This window comes from Gallus gallus, chromosome 13 (genome assembly GCF_016699485.2).
Source record: "Gallus gallus isolate bGalGal1 chromosome 13, bGalGal1.mat.broiler.GRCg7b, whole genome shotgun sequence".
Taxonomy (NCBI): Eukaryota; Metazoa; Chordata; class Aves; order Galliformes; family Phasianidae; genus Gallus; species Gallus gallus.
The window spans coordinates 15,940,299-15,958,010 of record NC_052544.1 but is presented as its reverse complement, the minus strand read 5'-3'; the positions used below and the strand labels follow the sequence as shown (position 1 = coordinate 15,958,010).

Here is a 17,712-nt window from a genome sequence, read left to right as displayed (position 1 = left end):
CTAAACTTTTATGATCACACTTAGGTTATATTTACATACTACAATGAAACAACGGCATTTAAATCACAGCAAAATTTGGCACCGTGGTCCTATGGCTTCTTGGTGGCCAAAGGGGGGCTGAAAACAGCACTTTCCTTCAGCCTCTCTGTAAGTCACTCCCATCATTACAAACACGTTCAGGATCTGTCACTGCAAAAGGAGCACCCAGACAATGCTACAGCACTGATGGGAGAGCCCTGGAGAGCCCTGCGGTGCTGACTGCATGACAAGCACTTCTCTGAAGGACAAAGGATGACACTGCGGATCTCTAAACCCAATGCCAATGCTGTAGGTGGCTTCTCTCAGCATAGCTGCCAAGAGCCAAGCACCTCTGGAGGGTGGAAAAAGCAGAAAGAAGTTAAATAATATTAAAGAAAGGAAAGACTTTTCTGAAAAATGACAGCCCAGCACAGCACAGAACCCTTCGCTTCAGACAGCAGCTGCCCTGCAACTCATAGCAAAACCAGAGGGAGAATGCAGAGGAAGAACTCCATTGGATGTGGTGCTCAGGGCCATCATTTAGCAGAGGGCTGTTAGTAAGGGTAGGATGGTCAGGCTGCGGTTGGACGTGATGATCTTTAAGGTCTTTTCCAACCTGAGCAATTCTATGGTTCTATTCTATGATTCCAGGTCTGTGCTCCTGCGCTCCACAACCCACCAATTTCCTCCTGTTTTATCAATCCTCTTGGTTTTGTAGTTCCTTCCCGTATTAACAAAAGGATCAACAGATTTCCTGAGCAGTGCACTAAGAACCCAGAAATAACTTGCAGGCAATTTTAGGAATTAGTACTAAGAAATGGCAGGAAAGTTACTTCTGTCTTACTACTTCCAGCCGCTCCCCACACTCAGTTTGCTGTGTTTGCTCTACAAACTCAGATTCGAGCCAATTTCTTCAGATGATGGGTAAAATCTGAGGAAATTTCCTGTCACTTCCATTTAACTAAACCCTGCAATGTGACCAGATTGGGATGCTGACACTGTAACTTTGTTTGAGCATACGAAATGGTGAATATTTTTCCTCCATCAGGGATGACTCTTCCCATTGCCTTGTTCTCTGCCAAGAAACGCCTCTCCCACAGCACAGCCAACCCAAATTAACACGCTGTAGCAAAGACACATTCCTTGGCAGCAGGCATTTCCATGGGACCACCGACAGTCTCCAGCCAACACCGGACACGCCACAATTCAGGGAGAAGCTCCTTAGAGCTGCTTTTTTGCAGCTCTAAGAAAATGACACGACGTGAACTCTGTGTGCAGCTCTCGATTTCCTGCCCACCGTAATGAGAGAAGAACTCCTGAAGTGTTATGTCCATATCTGCACTTGCTGTGACACAAGGAGCTAACGCTGACATGGAACTGCCTAGGTAGAGCTTGCAGCACAGGAATCTTGCTGCCTTTCTTATTTAAGTACCAGCACATTCCTTTCTGCTTTGGACAGGGAAGGGCCCACAACCAGAGGTGGCCACAACAAGTCCTGCAGCAGGTACGGTTATGGGGGATTTCAGTGGTGAAGCAATTTCATCCTCACTCTGATTAGGAAAAGATCTGTGAAACAAGAGACAGAAATTACCCCAGACCTTCGTTGTCTGTGACCTGTAGAGAGATGCTGTAGCCCCTGACAGCTGACACCCATCTGCTGTTGACACAGGATCATTTCCATGCAGGAACGACATTTTCATAACATCCCCAAGATATTTAGGGTCAATATCTTCCCAGAAATGCGCGAGGAGGAGGTTTAGAAATCCTGTAATGGGAATCACTCACGTTCCTCTTGTGCCATCATTTGAACACCCTTCTCTTTATATCCACAGCACAAAGAGACATGTATGAAAAAAATAGGAATTAATTGAGGAGAGAAAGGCAGCCAGGCGAGGCCAGGGAAAGGCAGGGAGATGGCAACAGAGCGTGGTGTGCGAGGATGCTGCTCCTGGTCTGTGCACTGCTGAGCTGTACTCATCTGCTGGAGGCAGCAGTAATGCTGCTAACCAAATAATGAAATAAATGTATTGATGAGAAAGATTAAAGTAAGAAGTAAGCAGTTTCTGTTGTTTTTTGTGCTGCTGTCCCTTTAGGCTGTCATTAGTTTATTTATTCACTATGAAGTAGTTATAGGCATGTGCCAGTGGAATTAAGACAGCCAGAAGTCTTACCAGCTTAAACCTGGAATAGACAAAGCAGATTGGTGTACGTAGAATTTGCATTTCATGTATAAACTTGGTACAAGTGACAGATTCACAAAAAAATGAGCCAAATCTGTTATTTCAAGTGACTAAAAATGGTTATCATCTGACATCTTGTGAAGCCAACGTGAAATTGGTTGGGCGTCTCCATCCAACTCCTATGGGACATCATCCACAAAAAATAATAACTACAACAATTGTTATAATAACTGTAGGAAACAAAAAATCCCTATAAGAAGCACAACTACTTCACCAGATATTTGAACCTTTTCTGTGAGACTTGTACCTGGTCCTCAAAGGAAATTAGCCAGAACACTGAGAGCAAAACAATGAAACTGCTTTGCTACAGGCCCTATTGTTTCTTCCAAAGTTCCTTTTGTTATAGGAAATTGGGAATCAATTAGCAATTATTGATGCATTTTTTATTTGGTGGGCAGAAGAATGCTTGCAAAGCAGTAGGATGAGAGGCAATAGCCATAAGTTGCACCAGGGGAGGGTCAAGTTGAAAAATGTGTTCTCCAAAAGAGCAGTGATGCACAAGAACAGCTGCCCAGGGAGTGGGGACATCAGTGCCCCTGGAGGTGTTCCAGAATGTGGAGATGTGGCACTTGGGGACACGGTGAGTGGGCATGGAGGGGTGGGTTGGGGCTGGACTTGGGGATCCTAGAGGTCTTTTCCAACCTGAATGATTCTCGGAAAGCCGGATGCAAGATCTGCAACTCAACTGCCACGTGGGAGCACTGCAGCAATGGTTCAGTACAACGCGGCACCAAGCCCCTAAGTTCCCCCCTTAAAGGAAATTGCACCTGTCAAGTCCTCCCCCGCCTCGCATTTAATGAAGGGAAAACTAATCAATGAGTGCTTGGAGCTGCTGGTCTTCTCCCATGAGTCAAAAGAAGGAAGCTGGCCTGCCACTCTTCTTTATTTTTTAAAGCTCTTGTATGCGTGATGCCTATTGCAGGGAAAATCTTTTATTCCCCAACGTCCTCTGTTAAAGAGCTTTTACAGAAAAGGAATCCAACAGTTCATTACTTCTATCTGCTCAACATACTTCTGACATAATTGTATTAGTGCCCAGTTACAGGGCTTGAAAAGGGAAAGCTGCAAAACGGCTTCTTGCCGTTGGTTTATTTATTTGTGGGAGTCCTGTTTGTGTACTAGAATACAAACCATGTTATTTGCAGTTCATATAATTTGTTTAATGCACTGCGTTCAAGAGGCCACCCATGCTAATGCATCAAAGGAGTAAGCGGGTTACTCTCTCACTGCATTTAAGAAAGGAGAAAACCTACTTTCTGAGCCAAATCCCTCCTGTTGATGCACTCAGCTCTCACCAAATTCAAGTCTGCGAGGGAGCAGAGCAAGGGAGCTGGGGAAGGGGAGAGCCTGGGGGCTGCGAGGGGCACACAGCAAGGAGGGGATACTAGCAGCACCAACAGTGCTCACCTGGATGCCAGCAGCCCACTTTGTTCTCTCATTGCCTAAGTGCCTCTCTCCATCCTGGGAGCTCGATAACGCCGGAGGGAAGCACTGCTTGCTGGAAGAGGCGGTACATCAGCAGCCCACTCCAGCCATGGCCACAAACCCCCGTGTCTGACAAAGAAAATGCATTTCTGTTCTCTCCGAAAGCTATTTGACTCTGTAGGTGTCCGTGCAACACCACAAGATGAATGAGTGTTATGGCCATTATAAGTTGCTTTCATCTTCCATTCAGCTATAGAAGCTGGATGTCAATGCATTAATTACAATCCACAATGCCTGTTCATCACATTACACTGAAGTATTCAATAAACATCAATTAACATATTGGAGCCTTTCCATGAACACATCTTGCCTGACTTGGAGCGAATGGATTCATAAAAACACATCTTTAAACCAAATAAGGAGGAATATAACAATTCTGTAACAAATTCAGACCTGGACACGCTATATTTTAGCAGATGATTGGTTGGTAAATTGCATTTAAAAGCAAAACAAGTCAATTAGCCCTGCCAGAAGATGCATTACGCTTCCCAACAGGCTTCAACCACTCCACCTGAGTGAAACACACGTATGTTTGGTAGTTGCACTTACCGATGCACTTACATCGGCTAATGGTGAAACAAAACCAACAGCAATTAGTGCCAAAACAAGTGGAGATGTGCTCACTCAAACAGTCAGCACTCGTGCCCGTTTTATAGATTCTGAAGCCCATAAATCACCATCGGGGCTGGAGAATACGTCTGGAGCTGGAGGCAGACAGTGCAGACTTTTGCTACAGCAGATTCTGGCACAAAGCTCTTTTTCTTACTATAATGAAGTGCATCAGCCTCTGATGCCAGTGATGACCAAATGCAACCAGATACTATCACTACTACTGAAACTACTTTGCTTTTTTGTGCCAGAGGAGTATAAACCCAATTTAGGGACGCATGCGATCAGCTACCGATGGGAAAGTCCACGCATCACCAACTGAGCATGGAGTCACAGTCCAGGATGCAGTCACAGTCATCCTGTGCAGGACTTACACGTTAAAGAAGAACACGTCAGCCTTCTCTGGATCTCTACAGAAAGGGGATGCCTAAGAAACAAGATCTGTTGTTTCTGAAGCAGCAGAGCTTCCTGGCATAAGTGAGGAGGGGACAAAGAGTTGGCAGCCATCAGCCTAGGAACCCTGCTTTCTTCCAAGCAATCAGGCCCCGTGGACAGCTCATTTCTAACTTAATTGATATAAAGAGCAGGAAATGATGATTTTACACATGGATGTACACCCACAAATGAGAAGACCGTCCTCGAGAGCAGCCCTCCCCCAGCTTTTTGGGAAGCTGCTTTCTAGCAGGGGACACAGCATGGTATTCTCCTGTTTCATCATACGAGCGTTAGCAAAAGTATTCCTTCCAGCCCTCGATTTTATTAAGAGTATTCAAGAGGTCTGTGCTAATGGAGATAGATTAGACAACCAGAACAACATTAAGCCTGGACAGGCAGCAGCAGCACTGCGTTTTCTCTCATCAGATTGCTACAGGCTCAGAATGCAGCTCCCGAAATTTCATGGCAGAAATGATTTGTTTCTCCCCAGGCAAAGGGCTCCTTAGATCAATAGCCTTAGGGAGGTGAGTGGAATATAAAAGGGAGACATTCGTGCAGCAAAATTTTTAGGATTCTACCTGCGAGAGCTATCAAACAGCAGCCGTGTGACTGTATATTCAACATATGCAGATGACAGCTTTTGTTGTAACGAGGAACACGGGGGTGGTGGTGGCACTGCCTGAACCCAGCTGATACATGGCACGACTGGTAATGGATCCTGGGCCCTCACAGCCCAGGGACAAACTAATATGCTTCCCCCTCACCCCCACCTCTCGTTTCTTTTTTTCTCCTTTCTTTTTTTGCTTTCCTATGTGAGCAACAACAGGGAAATTCAGGCTGGGGCTGCAGATTTGGTTTTGGCAAAGTGGGGTATGATGGATAACCTCTGGTACGATGGAGCACTGCACACAGCCGTGTTTTCTACACAATTAAAATGAAGCACGCATGGCATGGAGAATCAGGTCACAGAGCCAGACAGGAGAACAGACACCCAGGGAAAGTCAGGCTGGGCAGCATCTTGTGTCCTGCAACTTCAAAACCAGCCTCTGCCTGAATGCAATTTGAGCAGCAGCTCCATCAGAGCAGAGCCCTGCAGTGAAACCACACAAAATCCAGGAAAACCCCATGAGATACAGCTCGTGTTGAAGCACACCCTGAAAGCGTGTTTTGAAAGTTACCAACATCTTTCTAGCTCTCAAATGTTCCATTTAATTTCATATTTCAACAGCACCTATAGGTTTTGCAATCACAGCATGAGGATATTTTTACTCTCCCTTTTCACCCTGCTCCTTTTTTGGTGCTTTGCTTTGGAATTAATGTTATTCCCACTCCCTTACATGCTCTCATCTGTCCCCTCCACACACCAGGGGAGGCTCAGGTTGGATATTAGAAAGAGTTTCTTCTGAGAAGGAGCAGAGAGGTGCTGGCACAGACAGCACAGGGACTGGGAGAGTGCCCATCCCTGGACGCACTGAAGGGAAGGGTAGAGATGTGGTACGTAGAGAGCTGGTTAGTGGGCAGCATTGGTGGTGGGTGGATGGTTGGGCTAGATGATCTTAGAAGTCTCTTCCAACCTTAATGATTCTACGATTCCATTGCCTGTCCAGCAGTTCCTTGGGGCTGTGACAAAAAGTGCTGCAAAGTGCTGCTGTGTTTCAGCTGGGTCAGAATCAGTGGGCACCTGCCATGCTCTTCTGTAGTCAGCTTTGCATGGTGAACAGAATGTCAACCAAACGGAAAAGCCACAGACTGGCATATACTTAGCATGTTTCTTTTTTCTTCTTGTAAATCACAGCCACAGGCCCCTTCTGCAGGCAGCGAGTTCCCAACAGCACTGCTGGGATGCCCTGGCGAGGACACAGGGTCTGAGCGTGGCATAAAGCACGAGGTCAGAACCATCTTTTCAGTTCAGCCTATTCAATTTCCTACCGCTATTTTTTTCAGTTCCTATCAGGACATTCTGGATTTGTCAAGGAGATTTTCTCCTGTGAAGAACATGAAATAAAAGCATCTTAGCTGTGGCTCTACATAAATCGTATCACTGCATTGGGGATACGGACGGTGCTCAGTAATCTTCTGATGGCTGCTCTGGCATTTTGATTATAAAATTAGCACTGCAGCTCTGTAGTGCTATGCAGCACCAATGAAGCACGTGCTAAATGGAGCAGGAACTGGCTGATGGACAGATCTCAGGGAGCAGTTCCCACTGGGGACCGCTCTAACGGGGCTGTTTCAGTGGCATCGCATGGAGCTGAACCTAAAAGGCACCATGAACTCCCAAAAACAAATACAAGGCAAACCAAGGAGAGGTGGTGGCAGCCAACGCATCTGAGGCAGATGTGGGGTAACCTTCTGATATATTAAGGAACAGTTCTGGCCTTAAAATTAATGGATCTGCTGAAGCAGTTGAGGGAAAAAAATTGCATTGAAAATGCAGACCATCACATACAGATGTCTCTACCCGTGCGATCTGAAGGTGTGGACACCACGCTGAAGGGCTGTCAGTCATTTCATGAGCTCACCAACATTTGTATTTGCTACTCACTGACGTAATTTTGTGTCTGCAAGCAACTGAGAATAGTGTTATTTGTGTGTATGAGATTGCTACAGTGAACACTGCTGGTACGGATCAAATCATCTTGTGAGGAATGGCATCTGCCTGGTTTTATACGGCACCCAGTCACTCATAAGCACTTATAAATATGTAGATATTCTGCTCCTGCAAGAGTGTGTGTAGACATTTGCCACGGTCTGCACTACCTCACCTCTGAAGCACAACTCCACGCTGCAAATTCTTGCATTTAAAACCAAGATTAACAAATCAATGCACCCCGAGGAGCAGTTTAAAACCACTGCTACGCTGTATGCTGGTGAGTTTCCTTTGCTATTCGGAGAGAATGGATTTCCAATAACAACTTGTAATTAGTTCATTTTCTCTTATTCAGTCATTATATATTAAGCCCATTGACATTTTCCAGACGGTATCTTTTGAAATGAGAGGTATTTGAGAAACTACTGGAGGTTGGCAATTCCCACCGCATCCACCACCAGGAGCGGATGCTCTCTGCCTTAACTGGACAGCAATCCCTGACCAAATAACACAAAATCATTCCAGCCATGTCTACCCTTGCCGCTTTGGACACTCAGGTACAGAAATCTAGCTTAAAAATTCTGCTTTTTGCCCATGGTTAGCTTTTAACTTACTTTTGCTGTAAGAATGCCCTATTACATTCATTATTCCAGAACCCCCTCCCAGAATTGCCTTTATCCTCAGCAACACGGCTACGTGGGATCCCTCCAGGCAGCCTGGAGCCGCTCACATTGGCCAGCAAAGGAAAGCTCATTTTGTTCCTAAGCACTCTGCACCACCCCAAACAATGCCGCCAACCCAAAGCACCGCCGCGCTGCTCTGCTTGCTGAGGCGTGTTTGAAGTCTGGATATCGCATCGCTCACAGGAGAAACAAATCAATGTTGGTAAGCTAATGAATTATTTCCAACTCCGTCGCAATATCTGCAGCAACATGAAAGAAAAATCACATACAAAGGAGATTGCAGCTGAAGAGGCTGAGCACGGCACGCAAACTGTCAATATTTTAGGACTATGATTTGATCCTGTAGATAACTGATGCTACAACATTGCTAAAGAGAACACCTCAAGCAAAACATTTTATCTCACAATACAGTTGTCCAATATAATTAACCAGGCTTGACCAATCTGGCTGGGAGATGGCAGCAACACATGTCCAACCCTACGTGCCACACCGACGGGGAGGACAGGGCTGCAACACACAGACCTGGAATGGAACTCAGCTGCAATTCCTGCTGGACACCGGGGCTGCCAGGCAGACATGGAATACATTGATTGCAGACATCTCCAACTACATGTGTTCATTCTCCTCAAACACAAATTATTTCTACCTTTCCTTATGTCCTGAGAATAGAAGCTCCCCCCACGTGCCCGCAGCCCCTGTTCAGACTCCTCTTCCCAAGCACATCTCTTGTTGAGGCAGGCATGGAGCCTCAGCGCTTGGCTGACAGCTACAACGCTCTGTCTTCAAGTCGTTCCCAGAGAATCACCCCTCGAAAATAAATCCGCTTTATAGTTTGCTCTGCAGATGGGGCTCAGGAGGACGCCCAGAGGAGTCAGGAAGGAGCAGCCCCCCACGTGTCTTTCTTACAGCCTGATGGGGAACAGAGCTGGAGGAGTTTTAGGACCTCTGCAGGAAGTCTGGAGCCCGACCCACTGCTGCTCCTCTGCACTGGCACTGATTTATCGATACAACAGCCATGCCCAGCCCTGGCTGCTCATTCTTTTATTTGCTCAAATTCACCCACAGTACGTTGGTTACTAAGTATTACGGACAGTGAAACAAGGGAAATCTGAATTAAAGCAACATCAGAGAACAGCACAAGCTTCTTTCAAAGAGCACAACAGCACAATCACAGCCAACACCAGCACGTTTAGGAGTGAAAGGAGCACAGCGATCCTGCAGCCTCTTCTGCACTCACTCCTGCACTAAACGCACTCCGCTTAAACTGTGTTTGTGTTCTTTAGACAACGGCACCTCTCACAGCCAGCAGCATTTCCCTGCTGTCAGAACAACAGCCGTGGGGTAGGAAGGATGCTCACAAAAGGCCTTTTTGTGCTTTCTGAGGTAGAGCAAAACGCACAGGCGAGCTGTCAGAAGGGCGTGCTGCTTAGGAAAGTGCTCTAGTTGGCGGCGAGCTGGAATTTAAGGGGATTTTATCATAGGGTTAATAGCTTCTTATTAGCTAAACAGTGTTGACAAGATAAAGCCATTTTGATGGAATGCATGTTTTCCCTCTCTTTGACATATTTGTGTTACAAATGGACCTGTCCACATTGATGCTAATATAGATCCAGAAGATTACACTGATTTTCTCAGCTAGGCTTTCACATCTGCCAACCTGCTACTTTCCCATTAGGGAAGACAACGGAGAAGCCAAAAGTGACATGCCTAATTCTAATGACCTCCAGTCAGATACTGTTCCAGAAGTTATATCCAAAAATCACTCGTCTGAGTGTATTTAAAGCTCGACTCAGCTGGGTGACATGCTTGCCAATTTCCTAGACCATCTCCATGCTGATTAATTAGGCGCATGCTCTGCTGTAGTACTGATATAAGCTAAGCTTCTAATTTATTACTCATCTATTGAATCTTTTCTGAAAATATCAAAAAGAAAACAGACAAGCACACTTAGAAGTACACCTTCTATTTTCGGAATGTGAAAATCTTTGAGTTCATCATCTTAAAAATGAATTTCTTTTCATTACGGCCATAATCCTGCTTATCTAATAAAACTTACTAATAAGAAATTAGAAGACACCTAAAATTTGTTCTTTCCAGAGCTGCCAGGAGAACATTTAAACTGTCTCAGATGTTACTCATCGTGTATGTATGATTAGGATGATTTGGAAAGTGATACTTTAATCCTCTGCTAATAGATATTGCCATTCATCCTCATACACAAAGGCAAATTTCTAAAAATTGTCTTCTCAGTGTTCAGGGATAAAAGAACTTTGAGAAAAAAATAGATTAGAGATGATACATCAGAGAGGGTCAGCAGGAGGGCCGCTATTTCTATCCACAACCTGATATTGTGCACTGAGATGTGTATATAATTGATTAGCGTGATTAGAAACGGTTATTAAAAAAAGCACCTCTTACATGTAGGAATTGTAATGGTGAGACCAGGTTTCAACAAGGCAAGGCGTTGCATTTCTTCTCACCCACATCATTTTCATTCACTCTCAGCTGACCAGTGGGGCACAGGACCAAAGACGCCCTTTGGACCTCTGTGGGCCCCAGAGGGAGAAGATGGGTCAGGAAAAGGCAAGAGCGAACCATGGAGCGAGGAGGTACAATTCTGTGGCTCTGTAAGCTGCAGAAAGGCCATGAGCGTCGAGAAAATGAACTGCAACTTCAAAAGTACTGCAAGAATGACAAATTGGAAAGCTCTTTGCCTTGCCAAGGTCATCTTCAAACCTCTCCAAACTGCAACACCGCACCGGAGCGCCGCACGCTGAGACAAACCTAACGGAGGTTTTGAGCAGATAAACCAGATTGAGACTTCCTGATGTCACCAGATTCTGAAAGTTAGGGTCCTCAGATTGCAGAGCAGCCATCCCCGCTGCTGGCACACAGAAATAAGTGATTGGCTGAATTCTAAGCAACAGCATGCGCAAAATGTGCCTGATGTTGTACTGCAAAACTACTGTTAGGGGCCAGGCGTGCCTCATAATGAAGCACAAAGCTCATGAACATATTTTTGAGAGGCTGTTCCCAGACAGTGCAGTAAAGGAAAAGAAGATAGACTTTAACCAGGCACTGAGGTTCACTCGCAGAATCTTGTAAAGTTTCTGAAGTTCCATCAACGTGCTTTTGTTTTTGAATTGAAACCAATGGCCAGTAAATGCTCGTGATAAAAGCAGGGATTCTGGGAAATTGAAAATAGAGAAATCTGAACTTTCTTCTAAACATTCAAAACCCTTTTGATAAATATTCAATATGCCGGGCTTTTTGCAACAACACTTTTTGCACTTTATCGATTATTCCCTCTGTTCCTTGGCTAATATTTTGTACCTGTCCTATTTTCATTGCCGGCTTAAAATTCACTGAACCAAGAACTCATAGAGATGACTCGTGGAATTTAGCTTCAAGTTCCTGTGACTTTGAGAACGCGTTGATCCAAATACACTTCCAAATAACTGCATGTCAAACCTTTATAGCTGGGGTAACTCACTTCATCACCCGCTGAACAGACGAAGTTTTATGTTTTGCTGTATATCTGCTGCTTTGAGCGTGCTGTGTTGAATTAAATATATGTGTGGTTCAAATAGGCGCAAGGTGATTACTGGGGCTAGTCTTAAAGCACATTAAATGCTATTATCCAAAGTTGCTTTTTTCCTAATGAAAGTCAAGAAAACAAAACACCTTCTCTTTAAAAAAGAGGACGTTTGGCAAACAAACAGTTTGTACGTATTGTTTCCTCAGAGCTACTCAGGAGCCACACGCTCATGGCTACACACATGGCCACCAACAAGATGCCATCAGCCCAAAGCACGAGAAAACCCAAAAGAACACCAAGTCCCAGCTCTTGCCCATCCTCTGGAGCACAGCAATCTTTAGAAACAAGACTTTCATAGTCATTTGCACGACATTAAACACAAAAAGGGATCATCTCTGCTGACCGTGTCCGGGCAGTCAGCACTGCCATGTCAGATAGTCACACGCTTTCAACACTAAGGACAGACAGAAGCATCGGGACTTACGGAAGGCTGTGTAGAGCTCTTGCAGGGTTAAGTGCCCATCGTTGTTATAATCATCAAACCGGAGGAGGTCTTCCAGTGTACAATCCAATAAATCATCTTCCAGATCCTCTTTCTTCATTACCTGCAGCAAAGAAAACACTCAACCTCAACGTAAAGCCACAGATGGTGGCTCTGGGTCACCCAGCAGATTTGCCATTAAATGCTCCTTGGGTACATACCACCCTCCTCCTCTGCAGAGGGGCACAGAGGATGGTAACAACTTGGTCTCCAGCACCATGAAACCCTCCAAGCTGGAGCTCTGACTTGGCACAACCTCGGCTCGGGGTGCCAGCTGCTGGCACTGGTGCACGAGAATCCTCTGAATGCCTCCGAGCAGCAGAGGCTTTGGAGAACAGCCACTTTCATAAGTCAGCAGGTTAGGACCAGGTTTATAGGGCAAAGAGAGAAAAACAACACTCTACAAACGCTTTCACCTTCCCCTTTAGGACTAGAACAGGCAAGAGATAATGGTGTATTCAAAATGAATGTGTTTTTTCAGTTCTCGACAGTTTGTTTCTTCTGTATGCTAAGGATTTCACACATTCCACACGAAGAATGAAGAGAGCTTTGAAAGTCATACATCCAAGTTAGCAAACAGCTAAACTCAGACCTAAGCATAATGAAAACAACGGCTCCTCTGAATTTATTGTGGAACATGAAGAAAACTCCTGAAATATTGCATCTCCCAGGCAGGAAGGCTTTTGCTGCAGTCCAGGGACTCTTATTTACTCCTCTAGTCTTGGCCCATTATATTGAAGCAATTTAAAGTAATAATGCTAAAAAAATGACCCTTCACCCAGCCAGTAAAAATGTTCAATAAAAGTGAGATCAACCATAACATTCAAGATCAATCTTCTAAAGATGGAAATTTCCCTTTGTCTATCTCTGTATTGAAAATTGATCAGCTTTTCATCAGACTACAAGTTTTTTTTTTACCAGCCCTTTTGATTTAATATCAGGAGACAAAAAAAACTCACACAGGACACTTCAGATTTATGTAGTAGTAGATTTATGAATCTGACTGGAAAATACATTCAGGTTTTATATGGAAATACCCTTCCAATTACTACCTTTGTTAATAGCTTTGTATACCCATGGCTGCAGGACTACATGGGTGCTTCACACTGCTGGGTCCGAAGGGAAACAGCTCAGTGGAGTTGCTGGCAGTGAGGATGCAAAGAGGGCTCTACACAGAAGGGATGGATCATCCGCTGCCACTCTTTTGTTCAAAGCAATTGTGCAATGGAAAATAAACAAATAAGCAAAGATCTGCACTGTGTCCCAGTGCTGGAGGCTTCCCTGGCACTGGACTGTCCTTGCTGCAGGGACTCTGCTTCCAGTTTCTCCTTTGGGACAAATCCCTCTGCATTGAGCCTCCTAAAGGCCCCTTTCAGGCTTTAAAAATGGCTCTGTTTTGTTTCTTGTTTTTTGCTTTCTTTTCCTGCAGCACTGTGTTACCTGCCTCGGGTTGTTTCTTGCAGACAAGGTTATGGTGCTCGAGAGACTATTTTTCTTTTAAATAAAACAAAGAAAATGCACAACAGCTCATCCAGCGGCCAGAGAGAATGAGATCACATGCCTCCCTGTGCACTACGCTCATTTTATCTACCTCTACCCATGGGCAATAAAACTCCCATCTTCGGAGGAACTTTAAAGTTGCAGTGAGCTTCAGATTAAAAGAGCCAACACAAATCAGTGACAGATCTGCCTCCAAAAGCAGGGAACTTTCTCTTAAGACTGTAACATCGAAAATTAAAAATTGTTCATTGCCTAAAAAAAAATATCCCTTGGAAACGGAGTGTACAAACCAGACAGGTGAAAGCAGATGGAAGTCATCCTGGCTTGGAGCTAACAAGAGGAAATACAGACGGTGTGAGCCCCAGGGATCAGGTGGTGCCCAGCACAGCCCGACCTGCCCACGCTGCCCCAATGGGGCCCGCAGCACTGCAGCTCAGCTCAGCACTAAAGGCATCCCCAGCCCCCCTGCACTCAGCATTACCTGGCGTTGCTTTGTCTTTTGAGAGGTGCTGACGCTCTGTCAGCCTTTGTGTGTGCACAGAGGACTTGTGGCTGAGTGGGCTCCAGCTGAGGGCTGGACTGCGTCAGCTCATTACACTGCAGAAAGCAACAGAGCTGCAAACACGTTTGCTCTGTTTGATGATATAGTTAGAAGAATTAAAACAAAAGTAGCAGCCAATTCTGCTTGCTGTTGTGCCTGGAGCCCTCTCTGTGCTCTCTCTCACATCAGCAGGTGAAGCCCACAGTAACTTCGCAGCAGACCTCAAAGCACTGAATTTGGCTCTTTTGAAATGCAGGTCATTCCTTCTTCCTAATGGCGATGGCTTGCCGGATGCCAAACACTTATTTCCATGCAAGCTGAGTTTAATACCCTGACAAAATAAATTTCTTCTAAAAAGGGGGAAAAAATGGAGAGTAGAACAGACACTAACAGACATTCCGATGTAACTGGGCAAAAGCTGGCTTTGAATTCAGAGAGAAGTGCTTTCCTATCCCTACCCATGCCTTGACAAGAAATCACCGAATTCAGATGAAGTATTGTATATATTCATAGCTCAGATCTAAGGGAATTTATGCTGACACTTGGCATTGTGCAGGCAGGACTGTGCATCATGTCAACAGCATTAGGATTAAAATTCAGAGCAAATCTATTGCAAGTGGTCCTGCTAGGGGAGCAGCGAGCTTGCTCTGCCCTGCTTGCTCACAGAACATAGAGAACCACAATAGCAACATGGGGACACTCCCCCACATCTGCTACAGTGCTACTGCTCATAAGGCTGTTTTATCACATTTTCACACTAAGAAAACAAGTTTAGGACACAGAGTCATCAGCACGAGTGCCTTCGCTGGTTCACTTTACCAATTAGATGAATTCCAACAGCACAGCAGGCCCATAATTAGAAATAACAGTTTCTTCAAGCTCTCACCTTTTCAAATATTATTAGGATCAGCTAATCAACATTTCAGTGCCTGTCTCGACACCCTGGCAAAATAAACCTCTTAAAAGTATTCTGACTTTACTGTCACTGTGTGGACCAGAAAAGAGGAGGAAGAAGGGAGGGATTTCTTCCTAACTCGGACAGAATCAAAAGCTACCTGGAAATGTTTGAGATGATTGCTAGCAGTGAGGATTATCAGCTGTTTTCAGGAGCAAGGACGATGCTGGAAAACTGCCACGCTGTTGCTGTGGAGGATCACCAAGTGTTGGACACCACACCAGAGATGCAGAGGCAGACGTGGGGGCTGCAGCATCATCGCTCCACCCACTGCCAGGCACAAACAACCTCTCCTTTTCAATGAGAAACACAACCTGCTCTGCAACTCCATTTGCGCCCAACACAGCACCCACCTGTGCCAGCTCCGAGCTGCTGAGGTGCCCATCCCCGTTTGCATCCAGGTGCTGGAAGAGCTCCTCCACCAAAGCACGTTTCTGGGCAGCCCTGTCGGCGGGTGGGCGGCGCGGTGGGGCTGAGCGCTGCGCCTGCAGCTCCAACACGACGCCCTTCAGCTGCCTGTAGCTGGCCATGGTGCACGTGTCACCTGGAAGAGAGGGAGGGAGGGCTGCGTTACTGCACGGGGGTCCTTTAAGGACTCTGCTTCTGAAGCAATGATAAATACGGCACAGCCAAAGCGGGGCTGTCTGCACACACGGCACCATGCCGGGCTGTGCTTTGCAGCTCCTGCAGCAGTCACCCTTTGCAGGAGCTGACAGTTTGGCCAAGCCCTGCTGTCAGGGCTGTCTCCAGCACACTGCCTTGCAGATTACAGGGCTTTGCTTACAGACTTCCATACTTAGCTTTGTAATCCCCACCCATATCAAATTTGCTCCACATTTGTCTAAATATCATCTGTCCAGTGATCACAAAGTGAAAAGTAAATCACAGGGGGCTGATCTGACATAGCTCCGTGAACACAAACACTCCAGTGTCACCCCAAGCAACACGTGGGACTAACCCTTCTGGGGCAGAGGCATGAAGCCTGCAGGGACAGCAAATACATCTGACTCTCAGGGTGTCATAGGAAGCCTCAGACAGAGCACAGGGCGCTAAGCTGGTGGGGGAGGATGGCGAGGAGCAGCCTAATGCCTGCAGTGACACCACATGCTGCCACAGCCACCTCCCTCGGCCCCTGACCGGGGAAAAACGTCACCATCAGTGAGCAGCCCTCAAGCCGCTCGCTCTGAAGTGACACCAGCCTGGCTGGAGCAATGAGACCGAACCTTCGTGACCCTGAAAGCTCCCGCTGTGGTCGCGGCTGCCAGCAATCCTCTGAGCAGTGCCCCGCTCTGATTTAAAGGCATCCTCTTAGGGAGGAGGCTGACCCACGTGCCCGGAGAGCCGAAAGCATTATTGCCCTTTTCTGCTCTGCTGCTGTCTGGCAAAGTTTAGCGGAATGAAGTGTGCCCACTTTCCTGTTGGTGCAAATCTGTTTGCTGTAGTGCAAAGCACAGCAGTGCCTGCACAGCCAGCCGCTCCTGCTAGATGCCCTTTTCTCTGCACCTCTATTCTCTGCATTGGCAGTTTTGAAACAATTCTATTTCAGCTCCCGTGCAGGACTAAATCTGAGGGGTCTCTCCACTCTTTAAGGGATGATGTTCCTGCAGATCAGCTCCACAAAGACTTCAATCGTTACTCCTCTGAAAAATAACAGGAGGTTGTCAGACTGACCACCAGCCTTCCTGCCCCTCTATTGCTGAGCTGCATCATTTCTGGACCTCTTGTCCCACTCCAACTGAAACCCAATTAAAATTCCAGGTGGGAGGCATTTCTCTGATAGCAAATCCCTCTACTGGCAAGCTTTTTTTTCCCCTTTGCTATTTAATGCTCATAACTTCAAAACCATCGTGACTTGAGAAGGTGGAAGGGGACAGAGGGGCCGGACGTGCACACACCACTGGGGTCAGCGCCGTGCTGCTCTGCCAGCAATAAGCACACAACCAGGCTCACTTCCCATCCTGAACTCAGACCCTTCCAGAGGAGAGCTCCTCACTGCCCAGTAATACCGAGCAGCCGTAACGTTCTGCCTTCTCTCTTAAACAACCACCAAAGAGCTCAATTGGAGATCAATCTCCTGAAAAAACAAGGCTCCTCTACAACTCAGTTGCTATCAGTCTTGTTTATTTGTATTGCCCTTCCCCCTCCCGCCCCCATTTGATAGCTATCCTGAACGCTGCGAGGAGAAATGTCTTCCTTACAATCACGTGCTTATTTAAAAGAAAACTTGATTGCCTTCTCCAGTGCAATCACACAATTTTGCAGTCTTGTCATAACTACAGACTTAGCTACTTCAATAATTGCTTTTCTCTGAGATGAAGTTTTCCTTTCTTTCCAGTCAAATCTTAATTCTAGAGATGTATCTTAGGCTAATGAAGACAGGGAAAGCTATTTAATTTGCTTCCCACCCTGTTCCTGCGTGGTGCTTCCCATTTGCTGGATGCACCACGATGCCCACGGCTGTGTAGCCAAGAGAGGGGAGATGGTGATCTCCTTCACCTCTTTACAACCCTCCCTGCTCCATCCACACTCTGACAACAAAGATGGCCCAAAACTGCTCTACCCCAAAATGCACAGGCT

The 17,712-nt window shown here is 46.0% G+C and overlaps 1 protein-coding gene across 9 annotated transcripts in view; it reads right to left on the bottom strand.

The window, feature by feature from the left end:
• FSTL4 (follistatin like 4) overlaps positions 1-17,712 on the bottom strand; it is a 186,562-nt gene that overhangs the window by 74,305 nt on the left and 94,545 nt on the right. For all 9 annotated transcript variants that reach the window (XM_015293992.3, XM_025154798.3, XM_025154799.3 and 6 more), the window contains exons 5-6: positions 15,489-15,679; positions 12,083-12,203 (exon numbers count right to left, since the gene is read on the bottom strand). In XM_015293992.3, coding sequence (XP_015149478.3) covers positions 12,083-12,203; positions 15,489-15,679 — 312 coding nt within the window. The remainder of the gene's footprint in view (positions 1-12,082; positions 12,204-15,488; positions 15,680-17,712) is intronic.